Source organism: Lemur catta, chromosome 21 (assembly GCF_020740605.2).
Source record: "Lemur catta isolate mLemCat1 chromosome 21, mLemCat1.pri, whole genome shotgun sequence".
Lineage (NCBI taxonomy): Eukaryota > Metazoa > Chordata > Mammalia > Primates > Lemuridae > Lemur > Lemur catta.
The window spans coordinates 16079188-16101849 of NC_059148.1; the positions used below are offsets into that span (position 1 = coordinate 16079188).

Below are 22662 nucleotides of genomic sequence, written 5' to 3' on the forward strand. Positions count from 1 at the left end.
CCCTCCGCCGCTCTCCTCTCGCGGGAGTTTTCCCATGGAGCCAACAGCCAGCTGTTGATTGGCCCAGCCCGTGGGTGCTCTTCCGCCATCTTTTTTTAGGGCATTACGGGTGCACCTGACCGCCTTCACAGTGAGGGCAGAGGCCCCGCCCTCTCCGCCTGCTCTGTACGTGCTCAGCGGTTCGTGAGCGCCAAGTGTGGGGCCCGGCGGGCGCCCGCTGAGCCCGCTAAGGGCCCAGAGTGGCAGGAGGGAGGTGGCGGAGCGGCGATCACGTGGTTTTAGGGACCGTCTCCTAATTCCGCGCCTGCACTGCCGGTGTTTCAGGGGCTGGCGACCGCTCCGCCCCCCCACCCGGCCAACGAGCCGGACTCCCCGTGAGAAAACCGCTAGCAGGACACGACCCTACAGTGATAGGGGCCCTAGGGCTGAAAACGGGGACCTCAACAGGGAGTCAATGGTATTCACTTTCCCCATCTTTACTGGATGATAAGAGCTAATTCTTAATGAGGCCTCCTGAGTACCACGCGAAAACCCCGTGCTTACCGCTTTGCGTTGTCACAAAGATTAAAGGAACCAAGTGCAAAGCGCTTAGAAGAGGGCGAGGTACGGTGAGCGCTCGGGAAACGCTGGCTACTCTCATTTTTGCAGACGTGGGAACTGCGGCTCAGGGAGGCCAACAGCTAAATCGGGGGCGCGACTGGGATTTGAACCCAGGTCTCCAAGGGCCGCGCCTTTGCCTTGCAGATACCGGCAAAGGATTCCCAGAGTTTTGGTGAAGTGCATTCATTACTCTCTTGGGTAAACTGAGGTCCAGCCGGGGAAGGGCTTCCTTCTGTTGTAATCACTAACCCCTAAGACCCTGCATTCTGTTCTCACTTCCCTGGAGTTTTGTACCCCAACTCTGTCTCCCTTGCCCAGTTAATTTATTGATTCAGTCAACACCCTGCCCCTGGGGGCATACTGGTCCCGGTAGATCCCAGTGGCACCTGCCGAGAGGGGACTCCAGAGTCCCGGCACCACTCATTCCCCCGGCTTCATTTACTGAGCTTTCCGAAAAGGCACGGGATTTGGAACCACACTGTCTGGGTTCAAAGCCCGGCTTCACCACTTAGCAGCTGTGTGTTCTGGGAAAATGACCCACCTTCTCTGTGCTTCTATGTCCTCACCTGTAAACCGGGATCCCAGGCTGCTGAGAGGGTTTAAGCCATAGAGAGTCCTTAGCCAACGTCCGGGCCGGTAGTAAACTCAATAAATTATGATCATAATTAATTTTCACTTCCATCCCAGGGAGTGGACATTATCGTGTCCCTCATTTTACAAACGAATCAGGTGAGGCTCGGAGAAGTAGACTCTTGCCCGAGGTCACACAGCTATGCAGTGTAGCATCCCTCGATTTGAACCCGGCTTCCTTGGCTCCAAAAACTGCAGTCAGTCCTGCGAGAGGTTCGCGCCAGCGGCTCAGAGATAACGTGGGGAAAACCGATCTGTAAAACGCGAGCTTGGGAGAGGGGCTTCGGTGCGCGGCGGAATTTGCAGACGCTCCCTGCTGGCAGAGAGTGCCTGACCTGCCCTTCAGTCCCGGACTTTCGGCAGGTCCCGGCCCCGCGGACCCCGGTGCTCCCGGCGGTGGAGGCGGCAGCGGACCAAGTGCCGGCTGCAGTGGCCGGAGCCGCGGCGGGAGAGTCATGTCTCAGCCGCAGCTGGGGGGCGCCGAGCGCGACCTCTACCGGGACACGTGGGTGCGGTACCTGGGTGAGCGCGGGGGGACCAGCGCGGCGACCCCAGCCCCGCGAGGCTGGGAAGCAGGGGTCGCTGGACGCCGGCCCAGGGCCTGGAGGAAGCGGGAGGATCTTAGTTCTCATGTGGCTTGGGCCGGAGACTGGGCTCAGAGAGGGCTAGGTGCTTGCCCAAGGTCACACCACACCGGTGGGACAAGGAAGTCCCCACGGAGTAAGCGGCCGCCCTCTCTGGTGTGCTCTCCGGCCGGCTGTGGAGTCGGGGGATCCGGACTCGCATTTCGGCCCTGCCACTCACTGGCTGCCCCTGAGCCTCAGTTTCCTCCTTGGCAAAAAGGGGTGAACTCGAGGGCCTCTCTCATTGGGTGGTGGTTGTAAGGGTGGCATGAGATAAGACAGGGCCCATGGTGAGTGTCCAGTTAGTGGCGCTGCCGTTGATCAGGAAGTCTCTCTGTCACCTCGTTAGTGCTGATCCTCCTAGGACCAAGGCTTGGAAATCCAGCCAATGAGCGATGATTGATGACTCTGTGTTCAGGTCTCCCACAGCGGCCCTAGAGTCAAGGTGGGCATCCTTGACACCAGTTTACAGCTCAGAATGAGACGCTCAGAGAGGTAAAAGTAGTTGCCTAAGGTCACCCAGCTTCTGCTTGGCAGGCTGGGATTAGAACCGGCTTACTTTAGCGCCCCCTTGTGGAACAGTCTATGAGCCTGGGAATGAAGTGTCCCCTCCTCCTAGGCTACGCCAACGAGGTGGGGGAGGCTTTCCGCTCCCTGGTGCCAGCGGCTGTGGTGTGGCTGAGCTATGGTGTCGCCAGCTCCTACGTGCTGGCAGATGCCATTGACAAAGGCAAGAAGGCAGGAGAGGTAAGTGTCCCCCACGCCGGGCGGACTCCTCACGTGGTTCAGTCCTCTGCCTGGCATGTGATAAAGTCCCCATGGGACAGTGCTCTCCTCACCGCCTTGCCAGGTGCAGTCCGTACTTAAGTCCTGTTGGTAGGATAGTGCACTCTCACCCCCATGTCCCCACCCCTAGACCTGGATGTGGCAGTCTATACCCCAGTCCTGGGCATGGAGAAGTCCACTCCCAGCCCTGAATGTGGTACAGTCCAGAGCCCCCTCTACCCCAGCGCTCTCCTACTGGCCACTTGCCTCTCTCTGGTCCATCCTCATACCCCTTGTCACAGGATTTCCTGCCTCTGCCCCAGCTGGATTAAGTGCCTCTGTGCCCACCAGGTGCCAAGCCCCGAAGCAGGCCGCAGCACCAGGGTGACTGTGGCTGTGGTGGACACCTTTGTGTGGCAGGCTCTGGCCTCTGTGGCCATCCCAGGCTTCACAATCAACCGTGTGTGTGCCGCCTCTCTCTATGTCCTGGGCACGGCCACTCGCTGGCCTCTGGCTGTCCGCAAGTGGACCACCACCGCCATCGGGCTGTTGGCCATCCCTATCATTATCCACCCCATTGACAGGTAAGTGCCCTCCTGGCCTCAGGGCTCATCCACCCTGCAGGTGGAGTTGGGCTCTGAGAGGTGTGGGGCATGCCCGCTTTGTACAGGACAATGGCAGGCTGGCACCCAGGGCTCCCAACATAGAAAAGACAGTCTGTGCCCTTATCATGTGATCTGGCAGGTACTTTGACAGTAAAGGAAAAGAGGTGCCCTGAGGGTATGGGACACAGGACAAGGAAATTCCAAGAAAGAAAGCCTAGTGTTACTAAACAACCAGAGGCAGGAAGAAGCAGGTGCACCCTGGAGGGGATGGGTTTGGGAAGGTGTTGGTGACAGAAGCCTAACTCAGACTAAATGGGTAAATAAAATAGGAATAAAATTCCACAGGTGTGTTGCTTTGAGGCATGGCTGGATCTAGGTAGCTAATGATGTCTTTAGGGCTCTCGGTCACCCATCCTGCTTCCCTTCTTCCCACCCTAGTCCTTGTTGGCTTTACCTACTTTTCCCTTGTGGGAGCAGATGGCCCCCAGCAGCTCCCAGCTTCCATCCCACCAGCTTAGCAAGCCCTATCAGAGGCTTTTTAATAGTGACAACAAAAATCCCAAGGAAGGTTGTCATTGGTCCATCCCAGACTGGGTGCCCACCCCTGAGCCAGTTTCTCATTTCTGATTGGCCAGGCTTGGGTCATGTGCCTGCTTTAGAACTAGAGGTGGGGTCAACCCAACCAGACCAACATGGAATATGAGGAATCTGTCTCCAGGGTAACATAACTGATCCTGAGGCCCCAAGCGAGTCCTTTACTCTCTTTGTGCCTCACTTTCCCCAACTGAATAAAGAAGAGGAAGATGTCTGCCATTCTGGGGGTTTGATTCTGGCTTTTCCAAGTAGCCCAAGGTGGGAGGAGTGTGTTAAGGGTGACTGTCCCCCTGGGTGGCATGTGTATCCTGCATCTAGGGGTCCTTTTCCCTAGCCTTGGCCTCATGCCTCCTATTCCCTCATTGCCACCCCTTGGCCACCTGCTCACCACCCTCACCCTCCCTGCAGGTCAGTGGACTTCCTCCTGGACTCCAGCCTGCGCAAGCTCTACCCGTCGGTGGGGAAGCCCAGCTCCTCCTGATCGTGCAATGGCCCCCTGCTCACGCCAACTGCCCGTTCCTGCCAGGAGATGTGGATTCCTGGCTCCCTGACTCCACGACCCTGGCACCTGAGTTTGAGCCGGATGGATGCTTAGAAGCAAATACCTCAAGGAGCAGTGGCTGCAGCGAGTCCCAGACAGGCAGGACCTGAACCCTGGTGGCTTCCCTGGAATCCATGATACTGGACGGGAGTGGACTCTGGGTGGGCCTGGCCCTGTCTTTCGACAGGAAAGTCACACCTTCCCATGGAGGGTGAGGAGACTGAGGCCCAGAGAGGGCAAGGAGCACGCCCAGGGTTGCTCAGCAAGCTGGGCACCCGGAGCCACCCCACGGCGGCGCAGCTGGACGAGGAGCAGACACTCAGGGAGAAACGCAGGAGTGCAGTCGCTGGGATACCTCAGGGCACCTTCTCTGGCCAGCCCATCCCTGGTGCCCTGGCCAGAGGTCCCTCCCCTGCACCCAATAAATCCTCAAGAAGTTGAGTTTTGTCTCCTTTTCTGTTGGGGATAAGCAGGGATGCGGTGGTGCGGAGCAGGGCAGGGCTGACCTCTGCCGTGTGTCATTCAGAGTGGCCTCCCTGCCCACCAGTGCTCACCTGCAGGTGCCCGGGGTTCCACCGTTGGTGCCAACAGCCCCCTTTGGGGTAGGCATTGCCCTCTTTCTGCAAGCCCCCTAAAGCAGCGACCCCTGTGGGAGAGGAGCGTTGGCAGATGCCACCTAAGCCTGAAAATGCCCCAGATGGTGATGACAGCCCCCGTATGAGTATCACATGAGATGCCCCCAGGAAGGGACTTAGGAGGCTGGGGAGAAGAAAGTGACTAGGGGGCTGCCCCCCACCTCCACCCCAGGAGGAGGGAGTGACTTCCCTGAGCTGCTGGGCCTGGAGTGCTAAAGGGGCTGGTTCCCCCCAGGTCCTGGCTCAGTCCCTTTTTGACAGTGACAGTTCAAAGGAGCAGAGAGGTGGGGCACAGGGCTGAAGTAGACCTGGGTCCTCTCCTTGGCCCTGCCCCAAGCCACAGGTCAGGTCCAGCCCAGACCCTGCCCCCTCCCCCACAGCCAGGTGCAGCCAGGTGGGCCAACCCTGCCCTGGTGGGGCCACCTGCACCTGGGCTGGGACTTAAAGGGGCGACAGGGCCAGGTGGGCGTGCTGCTGGCGGGCCAGGATGGGGGCTCTGGGGTGGTGGCTCCAGATCTGGTGGTATCTACAGTGGCAGGGTAAGTCTGAATGACCTCTCCTGGAGCTAGGGGTCCCTGAGGTATGGGGTGGGCTTTTCTCTGCCACCCTTCTCCCCCCACACTGTCAAGGTCCCTTTCTCAGGCTCCTGCCACTCCCTCCCAACTCCAAGCACTCTTCCTTCTCTAGCCCAGCCCCTGCCTGGGCTGGCACCCCACATCCTTTAGCCCAGCGCTCTCCCAGCCCGCCCCCTGCCCCTTACCTCACAGTCACAGCCCGACTCGACCACGTCCTCCCTTACATGCCGGTGACTTCTGCTTTGTTCACTCTCCACCTTCTACCCACCATGCGCTGCCTAAAGCCAGGAGCTGCCCAGGCCAGTGCTCAGGGGCGCAGCCTAGGCTCTCAGCCCTGCCCCTGCCCGTCTCCCCATCACCCCATCCTGTGCCTCTGCCCCTCCCCCTCCCCCACAGGCACCGCTGCTCCCCAGCTGCAAATCCTCTTCCTCTTGGCCAGCTCTCAGCATCCTTCAGAACCAGCGCCAAGGCCCCTTCTGTTGTTGCCCCCCTCGCTGTGCCCTACTGTGGGCCCCTTCTGCCCTTGGTGGCCCTGTCTTGTAAGGAACTACTGGGGTGCAAGTTTTAGATGCCTGGCACATAGTAGGTGCGCACCCGAGGGGCTTTCAGGCATTCCGAGGCCAGGCTGGTGGAGATGAGGTCTGGGGACATCCTGTCTGTAGGGGGCGAGACCGGCTCCTGCTCCATTCTGGAGATGCGGGCGATTGAAGGTGGGGGCACGTCGGGGAGGCTTCTGGGCAGGGTCTGTGGACCACGTTCTCACTGAGGCTATTGTCTGTCCACACCAGTCTGGGCCAGACTGCCAGGGGACAGCCTCCTGCAGGAATGCCATCAGACAGATGTCCTCCTGCCAGTGAGGAAGGAGCCGCAGCTGGACACCCGCCACCTGCGCCTTGGTACCTGCCCACCCTCCCTGGTCCCTGTCATGTCTGGCTACGTGGTCTTGCTGCCCCATTCAAGGCTTGTGGCTTTGCCCGGCTGGGGAGGGGACAGCTGAGGCTCAGGAGGACAAGGCTGCCAAGAGCCTGGGGATACCTGGCGGGCACAGTTGGGCTAGAGGGCTAGAATCAGATTATCACCCCTTGCTCTGTGGCCTTGGGCAAGTCACAGCCTCTCTGGGCCTCAGTGTCTTTCTCTAAAAGCTGCAGAGGCCTGGATTGTCACAGAATTTGGTAGCCAAGGGCATGATGCAGACCTGCCGTTTATCAACTGTGTGTTTTACGTTACGTGCCTTTTACCTGTGTTTATTTTGTGCATCCTCGTGGGAAGGGGAAACTATCACTCCCATTTTCCGGATGAAGAAACTGAGTCTGCCACCAGGTGCAACTTAGTACAACATTCTCCAAAGCACGATAGGCGTCTAAGCAAGGAAGGGACCTTGAGTGAGACCCAGACAGGAAACTGAGGCTCAGACAGGGCAAGTGACTTCAAGGCCACACAGTGAGATGGGGGCCAAGCTGGGGAGGTACCTGTCCTGACTTCTTCCACCATCATAAGGAGCTGGTGTCCCTGCAGATCTCAGGAAAGATGGTGGCGTTCTTTGCCGACGTGGTCTACGCACCCCCACTTGGAAGATCGGAGCAGCTGCCCGTTGCTGCCTTCCGCCAGCGAGTCAGTGTGTGGCGAAGGAGTGAGCACTGCCTGGCGCCCCTTAGCCTGTCTGGGGCCCCGAAACCTGGAGGTCCACGGGAAGAGGAAGGGCAGTGAGCAGGTGTGGACCCCATGGGCACCCCGGTGGTGTGAGCCCGGGGCAGGCCTGGGCGTGCTCGCCTGGGAATCTAAATTTGGAATTCCTGGATTCTCCTAGTCTTTTCTCTCCCATCCTTTGCTCTGCATGGGCTGCCCTGGGGGACTTGTCGTGGGCCTGCAGTGTTTGTTTTCTGGGCCACCTCACATGCCAGACTCCCTGTGTCCCCCTCTCGCTTCCCGGCCAACCTGGAAGTCCCCACCTCACCTACCCCCTCCTCGGTTACCGGCTCTCTGGCTGGGGTTGGACGTCTGGACTTCAGCGTGAGAATTTGCCCTGCTTCTTCCCTTCCTGCAGGTGGGGGACATTGGCTGGGTGGAGGCAGTGTCCCAAGGGGAAGGCCCCCTGGCTCAGGGGCTCCTATGCCTCCAATTCTGGGCAAGGCTACCCTGCAGAGAGCAGGAGGGCCAGGTGGTGAGGTGTAAAGGGCACTGAGCCTTGGGCCACCTTCCCCCAGCTGTGTCTCTTCCCTCCTGCTGTGTGGCCTTGGGCAAGCCCTTTGGTGTCTTCCCCATCTGTTTTCATCCCAGCCCAGCATGAAGCCATGTCGGAGGGGACAGGCCCCACCAACACCAGCTCCCTTTTCCTGGGCTCTGAGCTCCACGTGGAATTTGCCGTGGTTGGCGGCTCCCATCAGCCCCTACAGCTGTGCGTGGACGAGGGTGTGACCAGCCCCAGCCGGGATCTGGAGGTGGCCCGGTGCACTACAGCCTTGTCAGGAATCATGGGGACCTGGGGGGAGGAGGACAGGGTGGGACGGGAAATCACTATGTCCTGAAATGAGAGGATGGGGTAGACCCTGCTGGGATTGGGGGGCATGGAGAGGAGATGTCTCTTTCCACCCCTAGGCTTGGTGGCCCTAGTCCTGGAGCGAGCTGGGAGTTGGGTCCGCCTAACGACCATCTTCACGCAATGTTCAGCACCACCACAAGGGGGCAGCACCTCCCAACATACACATATTGACTGGTTCAAACTGGTTATTGATACTACCTGTTGGTGAACGGCTCGTAGCGTCCACCTGGTCCTGTCCTAAGCACTTCATGCGATGTGGCTCAGTGAGTCTTTACAGCCTCGTTATGAGATGGGTTTGGTTAGGTCCCTGTTGCCCGAAGTTGGAGTCACTGGCCCAAGCTCAAGCCACCCCTCCACCTCCCGGCCACCTCCCGCAGCACGGGACAGCTTCCATGCCTCCCGCCTTCCAGCCCGTGACCCTCTACACAGTCTGAGGCAGAGCCGACTCACAGGCTGTGTGACCTTGGGCAGCTACCTAGCCTCTCTGAGCCTTGGTTTCCTCGCCGTACAATTCTCTTTAATGACCTGAACCTGGTGCGAGGATTAGAGGAGAAATGGCTCACAAAGCATGCGGTCGGGGTGGCGCTCGCAGTGAGCGCTTGCAAATATTGGCCATTATTATTGTGGCAAAGACATCCACTGCGAGGGCACGTGATTGAATTGTTCCATCTGGTGACTAACCCAGATAGAAAGCGTGCCCATGACATGGCTCAGGGATTCCACTTGTAGGAATTTATTTAAGGAAACAACTGGACGATTGTCCAGAGATGTGCATCGGATGGTGACAGTTGTGGTCTTACTTGTATGAACTAAAAGCTTGGGAATGCCTTAAATGCCCATTGCATAAAGGAACATTCTTCTGCTATGATCATACTGCTGGCTGAATCTCTCCAAGTCCCTCCTCTGTCCCGATACCTTCCATGGCTGCCGATGGCTGCCAGGATCCAGTCTGAACACCCCAGCCTGGCGTTCAGAGCCCCCAGCCCTCGGCGGTCTCATCTCTCACCACACACACCCCTGCACCCGTGTTCTCACCTGCCCCGACGCCTGCCGTTCCCTGGATGTGCCCTGCACGTCCTGCCTCCGCGCCTTCGCTCAGGCCGTGCCATCTGCCAGGAATGCCCCCCACCCCCTCTTTTCCCAGCCTTCAAGGTCCAGCTCCAATGGCACCTGCTCCGGGAACCCTTCTCCACTCCTTCCCCGAGACAGAATTATCTTGCCCTGCAGTACCTCCCTCATGCGCTCAGCCCTCCCTTGGACAGGCGTTATTAAGTGACACCCACAGAGAACAGGGATGGAGCCCGGCACGCTAGGCATTGCATCCTGTGATCTCCATGACAACCCTGTGCGTAGCTGCCACCCTTATCACCTTCCTACAGATGAGACAATTCAGTCCACCGTGCAGTCAGCCATCATCAGCGTTAACTCTTACCGCCTTCAAAATCCGACGTGAGTGAAGAGGACTTTGAAGCCTTTGCTAAAATCAGGAGGCGTTGCAGACAGGTGTCAAAGGTAGGGGAATGTGGAAGTATTTGGCCCTGGGCCCAGCTCAGCTGTGCCCTAAGCTCACCTGTGGACTCCAGGTGAGGCTTGTCCCTTCCTGAGCCTCCTCTGGGCCAATTTAAGGAGGCCTGTGGGTGGCGGGGGGCAATGTTTCTTTTCGCTGTGGCCACCCTAGGGGTTTCTGCTAGTATTGCTGACGGCCACCGTATAAGTGTCCCCTTCCTCAGAGGAACTCTGTGGAGGGGAAACTGTTAGCTCCAGGGTCTCCCCCCTTCTCTGCTTGGAAGGAGGACAACGTCCCTCCCAGCCCCTGCCAAAGACCCAGAGCCCAGGCCTGTGTTCTTCTGCTAAGAGGGGGCCAGGGCAGCAAGGTGACACCGTGGTGCTGCTGAGAGTCAAGAAGCTGCCAGTGTCATGGTTTAAACGTGAGTGCAGGGGCTTGGGGGGCAGCCTAGGCCCTAACAGGACTGGACCCTCCTCTGGCTATGGCTGTTCAGATTCATGGACAGTCATTCTTGGTCCTGTCCCCCTGCCCTTTGTTGTCCCAACCACACCCTTGCTTCCCCAGGCACTCCTGGCTTTTCTTTCTCTGCCTCCATGCACAACCCTAGCTGTCCCGCACAGCCTGCCCCGCACCCCCGGGCAGTCCTGGGGTGCTCCCCGGCCCCTCCTCCCCAGCCTTTTGCAGGACACTAAAGGACTTGCTGGGGGCCACGCTGGCCTTCACTGGGGTCACTTTGCTGCTGCTCCTGTCCTGCTGCCCCCAAGGAAGGTGCTCAAGGTCTTCCAGCCGTGCTGCCCTCTCTGCAGCTTGGGGAGCACCCTGGGGTGACCCCCCACCAGCCCAGAGGCCCAGGAGATGGGCCTGGAACCTTGGGCAGCAGAGAGACCCTCCTCTTCCGAGGAGGAGATCGGTGGGACGTCCCAGTCTACTTTGGAGGCAGACGTGGGGGCAGCGGCCCCTTCAGAAGACATATACTTACACCAGTTTTCTATTTTTCTAGTGGGTTTGTCTTGCCTTGACTTTCTGGGGCACTTGGGCACTTGTGTTTGTGGCCACTATGTGTTTGGGGAAAACCTGACCTCTTAACTGTGTGACAAGAATGTGGACTCTCTGATGAGGCCGATGTGGTGGGGGGTCCCAGGGAAGGAGTAAGATGCAGGGCGGGGGTCTAATTAGTGCCAGCATAGAGTTGCCCACAAGTCTCCCTGTCCTGAGCTCTGCATGGTAGGGGGCCAAGCCTTTTGGTTTCAGTTGCCAAATTTGACCCCACTTATGGGAAACAGGCCATAGCTGCCATCTTTGGCCCCCCTAAGGGCAGTGGGGGTGAAGAGGTGGGGGCAGAAAGCCTTAGCTCCAGTCCTATTTCTGCCACCTGTGGGCCAAAGGAACAAGGCCAGTGCATTTGGGAGCTTAGGTCCCCATCTATAAAGAGGAGACAAGGTCCTGTGCCCACAAGTGCTTGCAGGAAAGTGCTTGCAGGTGCTGAGCGCTTACTTGATTGGCCTCAGAGTCAGACCTCATGGTCCATCCACATGTGAGCTGGGCCCTCAGCTCGTCAGTTTCCAAGGAGCCCCTCGTGGCACCAGCCAAGTCCTTTGCTTCCCACCCATCCCCATTCCCTGGTGTGATCTGGCAGCTACCGGCGAGAACTGTGCCACAGCCTGGGGCTCAAGCCAGCGTCTCTGTGTCCCTGAATCGGAGCAGAAAGTTGGGAAGGAAACTGTGGAGTCCCAGCCTTTCCCCAAGTCACCCAGGGTCGTGGTGGGTGTCAGGGGGCTTCACAGATGACACGTGAGCAGTGGACAGGAATGCCAGGCTTAGAAGCACAAGCCCTGCCCCACTATGTGTGAGTTGCCTTGGACAAGATGCTTAAGAATGGTGGGTCTCCATGGCTCCAGCTACCCCAGGGGCCCATCAGCTCCTCTACCCACAAACAGGGATTAGAGATGGTGACAGCCAGGCCACTTCTACTGGAAGATCTAGAATAAACAAGTCTCACCCCTTCTCCTCCTTTGTAAGAGTGGGGTCTCAGGAGGTGATATTATAGGGCAATTAAGGGCAATGCTTTTTTTTTTTTTTAACATCTCACTATCATTTACATTGTGGTTTTGAGGAGCAATGTCTACGGAGTAAACAAACAAACAAAAAAACCCCAAACTCCTAGGTCCTGGATCTGCCACCTAAGCTGTATGATGTTGGGTGAATGGCTTCACCTCTCTCAGCCTCAGTTTCTTTATCTGTAAAGTAGCCATGGTAAGTGGCCTTGGGTTCGGCATGAGAACGAAATGAGCTAAGCTCATAAAGCGCTTGGCATGGTTTCTGGTACATAAAGAGCACTCATCAAATGATAGCTGTGATTTTTTTTTATTATGCCAGCAGCATCTACAGCCAGATGTGACATCCTTTGCTTCCAGGCAAATCTCTTTAATTACTTAAAACATGAGCGGTGAGCTCCAAGGGAAGGGGGTGGGGGTGGGCGTGATAGAGGCGGCAACGTGAGCGCTACAAGTCAGACAAAGCCAGATGTGGGCATCTCCTGTGAGAGGCACGTGGTATTTGTGGCTGGGGCCCCCAAGAGGCACCCAGTGCCAGAAATCTGGGGGCTGGACCGCCTGGGTCTCGGGGAGAGTCCATCTCTGCCATGCCTCTGCCCCTGTCCAGGGTGCTGAAATCCACCCCACGCTGGCTGTGGCTCCTCACGCATGCCCATGGATCACCTGCTCCCTACCTTCTGGTTCTCCAGCTCCACAAGTATACACTGAGCATCAACTATGTAGGGAGTGGAAGTAAAAAGGATTTAGATATGTCTCCAACCCAAGCTGCTCACAGCTCATAGGGAAGGAATTCAAGCACATGCAAAAGCCTTAGGTTAGGTGAGGACCAATGTTGAGGGATTCATTTTCCTATTTCTTGAGTTTCAGTGACATCCACCTCTTGTCTTTACCCTTGATTCTTTCTCTTCTGCAACTTTTCTACCCTCCAAGCCTGTGCCTCTCATGTCTTTCCTGATCTGACCACAGCGGATGAGTCTTCCCCAGACAGCTATTTCTGTACTTGCTAACATCACAGAGACAGGACTAATGATCAGTTTTGGTGGGGAGAGAGAGTAGGATGTATAGAGAGAAAGCAGAGGGTCAGGGGTCTCAGAGAAGTGAGGGAACCACCTAGACAGGGGTGAGCTCCTTGTCATATTTCTGCATGCCCTCGTCTGGGAGCAGCACCTCCACTGTGAAGCTGATCTTCTTGGCGTGGACGAAGCTATAGGTGTTGTCGAAGCGCAGGACATCTGGTGGACAGACGGAAAGATGGACAGCTGGGCCTGGCTTCCCACTCTCTGTGTCCCTGTCCCAGCCACGGAGGAGGATGGGCTTGTGTTCCCACCAGCTTTTTTTTGCCAAGCTGGGCCAAACTCCCACCACACCTTTTCCCTTCCCCCGTGGGAACCGCCACCTGCCAGCCCCGAGCAGGCCTGTAAACAGACACCGACCTCCTCCTGGCATGTGCCCAGGTCTGGTTTTAGTGGTGCCAACTGGCAGTGGGAACAATGGCCATCGCATCCCATTGTCCCCACACCTGGACAGTCATGTGAAGGTGGGTGAAGGGGGATGGCTGGGGACATCAGAGGTCTCCCAGCCTCCCTGGATGATGTGGGGTCCTGGGCCAGGCGTGCTGCACAACCTTTCCCTCCTCACAACCACCCCAAGAGGCAGGGGTGGTCACCCCTAGTTCACAGGTGAGGGAACCAAGGGTCCTTTCCCGGATTGGTCAGACTTTGCCCAGGGTCACGCAGCTACCCCTGGCGCCACACTCAGCTTTGGGGCTCTGCACAGTTGACTGGCTTTTCAGAGCCCCAGTTCCCTCAGGAGGAAAGCTACACCTGCTCCATCATCCTTTGCCTGTGTCCTGCAGCCCAAGTGCCCTCAACCCCTCTGGGGCCTGTGTGTCTCTTGCTCTCAGCACACAGTAGGTGCTCATGACTGTGGACTCAGTGAGCGACTTTGTGAATGAATGGCCCTAATCTAGGCTGTGTGTCTCTGGATGGGGCATTGTCACTGCCCCTCTGTTTCCTTCCCTAAACTGTGGGACAGGTGGCTCCAGCCTTCCAGAGCCAGGGCCCAGCCGGGGCAGACTTACAGACGCCAGCTTCTGAGCAGGTGAGGCTCCCGTCCTCGGGCACCATGTGGGCGTTGTAGCGCTGGCTGGGCAGCACCTCCGTCATCTCCCCTGCCCGCTGCCGCTCCCCCATCTTGGTCTTCAGGAAAACCCCAAAGCCGATGTCCCCACCATCAGATGAGAACTGCCACCTGTAACGGGGAGAGGGGATGGGTTGCTGCTCAGCTTGATGGGTCCCCCAGGGCTTAGGGCCCAGCCAAGGGTGGGACAGTGGCCTGTCCCTACCTGAGGACACAGCCCGGAAACAGGATCTCATATTCCACTTGGTGCGAGGAGCCGCGGTTGATCTGCACCGAGTGTTCGTACTGCGTCTTCACCTGGTCCCGCACGTACATGGACTTGGGGATCTCTCCACCGTAGTTGATCTGCGGACATTGGATGGGATGGGTTTGTCCCCCTCTCCAGGCCACCATCTGCATTTCTCCTGCCCAAGACACTTTCTTCATCTCCTGGAAGTGTCCTGCTCATCCTGTTCCCATCCCCCTCCCCCTTCAAGCTGTCTTTGACCATCCAGGCTAGGCCAGGGCTTCCTCTGGAGTGTCCCCTTCCAACAGCTCCCCCAGGTCAACATTCCATCATTTCTTCTTTGCCTTGACAGCTGCTGAGAGCTCACAGGGCCTCTCTACAAATATTTGCAGAATGAATGAGTGGGTGGGAAGGGAACCCAGCTTGACTCTCTAACCTGCCCTGTTCTGGGGAGGCCTCTTCATACCTTGGTTAAACATTTGGGGTTCCCATCTGGGTCAGTCAGCATTCCCCCAAACTGGGCAGGCAGTTCCTCAGGACTGATGAGTTTCAGCAAACCTTCCTTCCAGTTACCTGGGAGCAGGGGGATTGAAGGGTGGCTGTCAAGCCTGGACCAATCAGCCCACCAGGGTGAACTGAACATGGGGAGAAGCCCTGTAGGAGCTGGGCTGCCCAGGCCAACTCCCCAGCCTCCCAGACCTCAGGCTACAGGAAGTGTCTTTCTTAGTATCGTGTTGCTGTGGAAATACGTTTCTCCTTGTCTGACAGGTTTGCATGATCTTGAAGTTCCCCTAGTTATGAGTAGTAAAGTAAGAGTTGTCTAATTGTCTCAAGAAGTCTTGAAAGCCCAATGAGGTTAAGGACTTTGCTGGGGTCACCCAGTGAGTAAGTGGCATACCCCAGTCAGACCTCTTGGTGGAGGATGGACAGCACTGGGCCTTTGGAGGGACTGTCCCCACTCCCCCTGCTTAATCACCATGACCGTGATGCCTACAACTATTCTTCATACCCTAGGCACAGCTCTAAGAGTTCTGTGTCCTGGCTGTCACCACTGCCCCAGCCCTGTGGCTAATCCAGGCCACATGGCCTGGGTTACATGGCCATGGGAGATTCCTTCCCTCCAGTAGGATAAAGATGAAGACCATGATGCCCAGCACATCAGGGTCAAATGTGCAGAACCTTGTGGGGCACCTGGCGGGGCAGAGGCCTTAGACTTGGGGCCTGGACTGTGCTGTAACTCACACTGCTCCAGGTTTTGGTGGGCCTAGAAGGCATGGGCCTAGGCGGGGCGTGGTGCCTGTAATCCTAGCACTCTGGGAGGCAGAGGCAGGAGGATCGCTTGAGCTCAGGAGTTCGAGACCAGCCTGAGCAAGAGCAAGACCCCGTCTCTACTAAAAAAATAGAAAGAAATTATCTGGACAACTAAAAATATATATAGAAAAAAAAATTAGCTGGGCATGGTGGTGTGTGTCTGTAGTCCCAGCTACTTTGGAGGCTAAGCTAGAAGGACTGCTTGAGCCCAGGAGTTTGAGGTTGCTGTGAGCTAGGCTGATGCTACAGCACTCTAGCCCGGGCAACACAGTGAGACTCTGTCTCAAAAAAAAAAAAAAAAAAAAAAAAAAAAAAAGAAGTCATGGGCCTGGGCCCCTCAAACGAGGCTACCTCGTAATCCACCAAGCTCCCCATCCCAGTGGAATTGTGTAGAGGCCAGAGGCTAGGGTATCAGGAAGGGAGAGAAAGTAAGGATTTGTAAAACAGCACCACCACCCCTCCTCAGATCCACAATTCTCCTGACTCTGTGATCTGACTAATCTGCTTGGGAGAAATTTTCCACAAAGCCCAGGGTCATTGGTTTGGGTTTAAGAACTATTTCCCTTCTCTCTTTCTTTCTCTCACTCTGTCGGTTTTAAATTCAACTATTTTTCCTACTTATAAAATTAATACCCATTATTATACAAAGTTTAGAAACTATAGAAAAATACAAACAATGAAAAGGAGAAAAACCATATGATTTCTTACCCTCAGTAAATTAATATTTGTTGCATTTTCTTCCAGAAGTATATAATTGTTTTTATAAAAATGAGGTTATACTGTCCATAGCCCTTTATAATCTACCTTTTTTTTTTTACTTAGTGACATCTTCCCATGACATTAAATATTCACTCACAGCATCGTTTTTTCATGGCTGCCCATAATTCATCAAATGGTTGCACCATTAGTCACTTATCCAGTCCCTTCCTATTGGACCTCCTTTCTCTGATTCATGGCTACTCTTCCTGTTCTTCCTCCTCATCCTGCTCAGCCCATGTTACCTTTAGAAGCACTGGGGTTGTAAGTGTTGAGAGGAAACTGAGGCCCATAGACCAGGGTTGACCAGCAGCCAAAGTGAAACCAACAAGGCGGTAGGTGTGTAGCCCTTATTCCACCAAGGGCTTTGGCAGGGAATGAGGCGTAGGTAGCTGATAGACTCTAAGGTAAGACCCACCTCACTTTCAGAAAGAAGGAGCCTCCCATTCTAGGTGATGTATGGAGTTTTGGGGTGGGCAATGGGCCAACCTGACTTCAAAGATCATGTAGGGAATGAAGCTGGAACTACTTACTTCCCAACACCACTATTTTCCTGCGAGTGTCCTCACTCAGGAATGGTTTCATGAGGTTGTAGCCCACGGGGAACAGTTTGGTGGCTGGAGAGATACAAGTAAGGATAATGGGAAGAAAAGAATGTCATCAGACCACTCCCCATAATGGTTATAGCCAATGATATAGAGAAGTCATGAATAATCCTGGCCAGTTCCAATGCCCTGCACCCAACAAAACGTCCAACCAAGTCAACCAGCCCAAAGCTAGCCAACTAACCAAGCATACAATTAATTATCTAATCCGTCAACCACGCATCCACCCAACAAACCAGCTAGCCAGACAAACTTTTAATCAGCCACCCATTCAGTCAACCAATAACCAGAGAATCTACCAAATAGCCAACCAGCTAGTCAACAAGCCAGTCAACCTGTCAACAAATAATCAACTACTTCAGTTTACCTTCTAGCCAGCCAACCTACTGAATAAATAGTGAATCACCAAACAAGTCAGCCAGACAGCAAACCAATCACCCATCTGAACAGCCAGAAAACCACCCAACCATTGCCCTCTCCAGCCAGCCAACCGTCCAAATAACCAGCCAGCCAACCAACCATGATTCAGCCAAACAACAAACCAGCCAGGCAACTGACCAACCTGCCAACCAGCCACCCAATCAGTCAACAAAGCCAACAACTAGCCAACCAACCAGCCAGTCAACTCTCCAACCAACCACTAGTCAATCAACTAGCCAGGCAACCAGCAGGCCAGTCAATTGGACAACCAACCAAGCAACCAATGAGCCAACCATAAAACATGCATCCGTCCTTCCATCTAACCACCATCCACCCAAACAACAACCACCCAAATACCTATTGAGCACCTACCATAGCCCCAGGTCCATGAGGGATACAACAGAAGTGGAGAATCAGAGCCCCTGGATGAAGATATATAAGGCAACTAGACACCCCAGAAGGCATCAAACAGGAAAGAAATTACTGGGGTGTACCAGCAGCCAGTGCCAGAGGCAGTCTGAGGAAGGAGAAACCATCAGGGCAGGAGAAATGAGGGGGGATTCCCAGAAGAACTGGGTGAGAGCTGCCTCCTCTTTCGTGAGACCAACCATAGAAGTTACCATTTATTGAGAACTTACTCTGTCCCAAGCGCTCTAAGTGATTTGCATGCAGCCAAGCAACCAACTTGTCTCCCACAACCTTGGGACAAAGGCACTGTTAAGATCCTCGGAGGAAAGATGAGGAAACTGAGGCACGGGTAAGTGAGGTCACTTGCCACACACCTTTGATGATGAGCATGAACTTCAGGGTCTCTGGGTAATTCTCTTCAAGGAGGCCAAAGAACTGTGCAACCAAGAAAGACCCCATCAGAGCCCACACCTCTTCTTTTCCTGCCTCCACCTCCTTTGCAATCCCCTGTCTGGAGGTTACAGAGGCTGTGCAGGGTTTTTTTTTATCTTGCTGTCACCTCCACTGGCCCCTGGAGGAGACCGTCTCACCTCAAACTATTATAACCACATCCTAATAATAAATACATAGTAATCATTTTAGAGTAAATGTTATAGTAATGATAGTATAATAGTAATGACTACTGTTTATTAAATGTTAACTATTTGCCAAGCAGTGTGTATACACTTTACACCACAACTCATTGAAGTATCCCTACATCACTAGTCCCATGTTGTAGGTGAGGAAACTAAAACATGGAGAGGTGAAGTGACTTGCCCGAGTCACAGAGCCAGGGGTGACAGGCCTGGGAAGGGTTTGGCAGAAGCTGGCCCCTGTGGTCTCAGCATAGTGTTGTTCTATGTGGGGTCTTCTAGGAAACATATGAAGGCCCTTTGGGTCCTGAGTCACAGTAATGGGGCCCAATGAATTGTTTTTGCTAAATCTTGGATCCAAGCGAGCAGCAGCGTCACAGCAGGCCAAGCTGGTCCTCAAAGCAAGTGGCAGGTGCCCACGGGCCTTCTCCTTACCTCCTGGTACACTTCCACCAGAGGTTTCCAGAAGTGCTTCAGTCCTAGGCCCTCACAGTCAAATATCATCACGATGGTCTCAATCTTCTTCCCCAGCTGCAAGGATGAGAGCAAGGAGTGTTTCCAGGGTTCAGGGTACAGGCTTGGGAGAAGGTGAGCCAAGTACATGACCCCTCAGGGCTCCTTCCAGCCCCCATCCCTGTCTGTCCATAGAGGAGCAAGTGGAAAAAACAGTGAATGCATTTCCCCATCCATCCAACTATTTATTCATTTAATCATTCATCCATCCATCCAACCATCCACCCCTTCATCCATCCATCTATTCATGCATATAACCATCCATCCATCCACCCATCCATCCATCTGCCTCCTTATACATCAGTATATGGTGCAGTGGCATGATCATTGCTCACTGTAACCTTGAATTCCTGGGCTCAAGCAATCCTCCTGCTTCAGCCTCCCATGTAGCTGGGACTACATGCACACACCACCATGCCCAGCTAATTTTTTCTATTTTTAGTTGCCCAGCTAATTTTTTTTCTATTTTTACTAGAGACGGGGTCTCACTATGTTGCCCAGGCTGGTCTAGAACTCCTGAGCTCAAGCGATCCTCCCACCTTGGCTTCCAAGAGTGCTAGGATCACAGGTGTGAGCCACCATGCCCAGCCAACATTAGCTACCATTGTTGAGAAATATGTATCAGGCCCTGTGTGCTAAGCCACACACTCGAATCATATCATTTAATCTTTGCAAACATTATTTATTATCACCTCTGTTTTGTAGGTGAGGAAACAGGCTCAGAGAGGTGAGGTGACTTTCCAAGGCCACAGAGCTGGTAAGCAGCAGAGCTGTGTTTGACCCGAGAGCCCTCTGACTGGGGTAGTGGCGAGCACAGGTGTGTTCCTGGGACCGTGCCCCCTGGCAGCCTCACCTGCCCCCAACCACTGCCCCCCATAGCCTGGGCCTCACCCGCTCTGTCTGCAGGTCACACTCATGCAGGATGCGCTCGCAGTCCCTCATCTTGGTCTTGAGCAGGTCCTGCTTGGTGACGGAGAAGAGCAGCCCCTTGGGGTCAAGTGGCCCAATGATGTCATACCACACAGGGCAGCCATCACGATCATAGCCACACAGGCCCCCCGGCATGTACTTCTGAATCACCTGGGCATGGAAAGATACACAGAACGTGGCATTACACGCCTCCCCGGAGACCCCTAGACCAGGCTGGCCTGGGGGGCCCCAGACTATAGACACCATGGTACAAAGAACTGTCCCTCCCCTGTAGGGCAGCGCTATGTCCAAAATGGGAAAACAGGGGTCCTGCAGGGGAGGGCCTTGCTTACAGCGGTAAGTGGCAAAGCCAGGTCTCAGCCAGGCCTGGCTCAAGGTGGGCTCCTTAGTTCTGCCCCCAACGTCTCCCATGTTCATTTCTGTGGCAAGGAGTTGGGCTTAGTGATGGAGAACAAGGATTCTGAAGGTCAACAGATCTGCTTCAAATACACACACTGCTGCATCCCTGTTATGTGTCCTTGAGCAAGTGACACCACCTCTCTGAGCCCCATTCTACCTCCTCTTCTGGGAAATGATTTGGATAATCCCTCCCTCTTGGGACTGTTGGCAAAGCACAGTGCCTGGCCCAGAACTCATGCCCCACAAATGAAGCTGTGACCATGACTCTAAAGATGCCATGTGGCACTGTTCTCATCAGTGCCTTGGGGGCCTCAGTGTCTTTCTCACCCAGACAGGCTGCTTTGAGCAAAGCCCTAGGAGGAGGCATGAGCTAACCACGGTGGTTAAGAGCCCAGGTTTGGGAGTCAGACAGGTCTGAGACCAAATCTCAGCCCTACTTTGGGGCTGTGGGACTGTGAGCAAGTTGCCTAACCTTTTCTGGGCCTCAGTGTTCCTATCTGTAAAATGGGGACAATAACACCTACCTCATAGGATTGTGATGATTAAATGAGCTCATGCTGCTAAAGTCTCAACCCAGGTCTGGACCTTGCAAGCCCCCAGGGGCGCCTGCAGGCCCAGGAGGTTCCACAGACCCCTCAGACTTGCTGCCCTTCACTCATGGTCCCCAGTGGCCCAGAGGCTGCTTGGATGGTATGTCTATGAAGGACTGAGGTGTGTGGGGGGGTGTTGGCTCACCTCTGGGGGCTGCCAATCAAGGATGTGGTCAATGTCCATGGTCTTCCGGAACTCCATGTACTGAAAGGGAAAAGAGGGTAAGGCCCCACTGGGCTCCCAGCACCCTGAGGAAAGCAGGGGTTGAGGCATGAATTCCCCCCATGAAGCACCTCCCTGAATCCCCAGGGCAGATGGGCCTCACCTTGCGGAGCATGGCCTCCGATTTCTGCAGATCAAAATTCCGAGCTGTGGGAAGATGGAAGGAAGGTGTGAGGTGGGAAAGAGGCTGCTTTGTCTGCTCCTGGCCAGTGGGAGCTATGGAGGACACTGGGGGCCTGGGTAGGACCTTGCTTCCCTGCCCCCTCCCCTCTTCTGGACCTGAACACGTGAAGCAGACCCTGAGAGCGATGGGTCATTCTGGGGCACCTAGACCATGCCCCTCTCGCTGCCCCCCGCTAGTCCCCTCCCCTGCTTCTGCCCTCACCTCGGAGCCAGCGCAGAAGGAAGTAATCATCAGGGTTGGGCAGGGCAGGCAGCACGTCCTGGACATTTTCTCGGAACTGAGAAGAGAGATACCAGTTAGAGTGGCTCTCTCACACTAAGCCTTGGCCTCCAGACTCAAAGATTGCTTGCATCACCCCTCCTTCCATCCCACATGCAGTCTGGCCCACGTTGATGGGCTAATGGATGAATAGAAGGAAAGATGGATCATCGAATAGGTGGGTGAATAGAAGGAGGATAGATGGGTGGGTAAATGGATAGAAAGAAGAATGGATGGGTGAATCAATAGGTAGGTGGATGGAAAAAAGGAAGAAGAAATCAATGAATGGATGGATGGTTGCATGGATGGATGGATGGAAGGTTGGATGGATGGATGGATGGATGGATGGATGGATGGAAGGATGGATGGATGGATGGATGGATGGATGGATGGAAGGATGGATGGATGGAAGATTGGATGGATGGAAAGTTGGATGGATGGATGGATGGGTGGTTGGTTGGATGGATGGATGGGTGGGTGGATAGATGTTTGGATGGATGGATGGTTGGATGAATGGATGGACAGTGGGAGGATGAATAAGTCTGTGAATGGACAGGAGAGATGGGTGGGTGAATGAAGAGAAATAGGGATGGAGAGATAGATGGGAGGGTGGGAAGATGGATGGATGGATGGAAGGAAGGATAAATGGTTGGGCATGTGGGCAAGTGGATTGGAGTTTGGATATATTCTTAGTTCCCTCCATGTGTTAGCCCACCAAAACTTCTGCCCTTTTTCATCCCATCTTCTACAAAAACCTGGTTAGTAATTATGTGTTCTCTCCCCTCCTTAACTGTGGGAATGACAACACATTGCTCTATCTCCTGGGCTGTTACAGACCAGTCATCTTTCAGGATCCCAGGCAGGAAGGAGGAACAGTTAGAGGGCAGGCAAGCAGCATCCTTTAGCTCCCATCTAAGGGGCCTGGGAGGAAGGAAGAGGGGTGCCCAGCAGCCAGATAGAACTCTCTGGGTCTGGTTCTGGGATGAGAAAAAGTCAGGCTTGATCCTGGGTAGGCATCACCCACACTATTGCCTGGAAGTGACACTATTCACTCAACCCCTACCCTGGACAGGGCTGATGTCACTGAGCACTTTGGGACTTGATCCTTTGGGAGGTAACAGCAAAGAGACAATATCAAGGACGTGCTGAATCAATGGAGTGCGCAGTGATCTAGCCACTCCTTTCCACCCCCCTCAGCCCTCTCCCCTGGGGCTCCAGGAGGAGGAGCTCTCACCTTGGCCAGGGTCTCTGCCTGTTTGGGGCTCAGGTCTCCAACTCTGCCGCTCATGGTGCCAGCTGAGGCTTGAGGAGTGGTGGCCACTATGGGCAGAGGCCAAGCCTAGTCTGTCAGCCCTGGCCCAGCTGGGGCCTTTCGCCCCCACTCCTGGGCGTGGCTCTAG

General features: G+C 55.0%; 2 protein-coding genes across 4 annotated transcripts; one reads left to right on the plus strand and one right to left on the minus strand.

Annotated features, from left to right (window-relative positions):
- The first annotated feature begins 1359 nt into the window (after positions 1-1359).
- MTFP1 (mitochondrial fission process 1) lies at positions 1360-4440 on the plus strand. Of its 3 annotated transcripts, XM_045534463.1 has the most exons (5): positions 1700-1752; positions 2272-2348; positions 2473-2600; positions 2921-3202; positions 4226-4397. In XM_045534463.1, exons 3-5 carry the CDS (start codon positions 2539-2541, stop codon positions 4296-4298), a joined length of 417 nt encoding a protein of 138 aa, XP_045390419.1. In that variant the 5' UTR covers positions 1700-1752; positions 2272-2348; positions 2473-2538; the 3' UTR covers positions 4299-4397. The 3 variants fall into 3 exon arrangements, with proteins under 3 accessions (XP_045390417.1, XP_045390419.1, XP_045390418.1); XM_045534461.1 differs by lacking the exon at positions 2272-2348 and having other exon boundaries at positions 1360-1752; positions 2970-3202; positions 4226-4440; XM_045534462.1 differs by lacking the exon at positions 1700-1752 and having other exon boundaries at positions 1771-2348.
- Positions 4441-11959: 7519 nt separating this feature from the next.
- On the minus strand, positions 11960-22638 carry LOC123625837 (SEC14-like protein 3). The gene is made up of 12 exons (XM_045534464.1): positions 22497-22638; positions 21206-21281; positions 20924-20967; positions 20743-20802; positions 19570-19758; positions 18601-18696; positions 17908-17968; positions 16634-16717; positions 14500-14606; positions 14013-14152; positions 13749-13918; positions 11960-12900 (listed from the first exon to the last, which is right to left on the minus strand). The coding sequence occupies exons 1-12, from the start codon at positions 22548-22550 to the stop codon at positions 12779-12781; spliced, it is 1203 nt and encodes a 400-aa protein (XP_045390420.1). The 5' UTR covers positions 22551-22638; the 3' UTR covers positions 11960-12778.
- Positions 22639-22662: the final 24 nt, after the last annotated feature.

Excerpts from the sequence above, each read along its gene's own strand:
- LOC123625837 (XM_045534464.1), bottom strand. The coding sequence starts at position 22,550 with ATGAGCGGCAGAGTTGGAGACCTGAGCCCCAAACAGGCAGAGACCCTG. Across the intron at positions 14,607-16,633 it reads GAAAATAGTGGTGTTGGGAA|GTAACTGGAAGGAAGGTTTG; the intron begins GTAAGTAGTTCC and ends CCCTGCTCCCAG. Across the intron at positions 13,919-14,012 it reads TTTCCGGGCTGTGTCCTCAG|GTGGCAGTTCTCATCTGATG; the intron begins GTAGGGACAGGC and ends TCCCCGTTACAG.
- MTFP1 (XM_045534461.1), top strand. The coding sequence starts at position 1,686 with ATGTCTCAGCCGCAGCTGGGGGGCGCCGAGCGCGACCTCTACCGGGAC. Across the intron at positions 2,601-2,969 it reads AAGGCAAGAAGGCAGGAGAG|GTGCCAAGCCCCGAAGCAGG; the intron begins GTAAGTGTCCCC and ends TGTGCCCACCAG. Across the intron at positions 3,203-4,225 it reads ATTATCCACCCCATTGACAG|GTCAGTGGACTTCCTCCTGG; the intron begins GTAAGTGCCCTC and ends CCCTCCCTGCAG.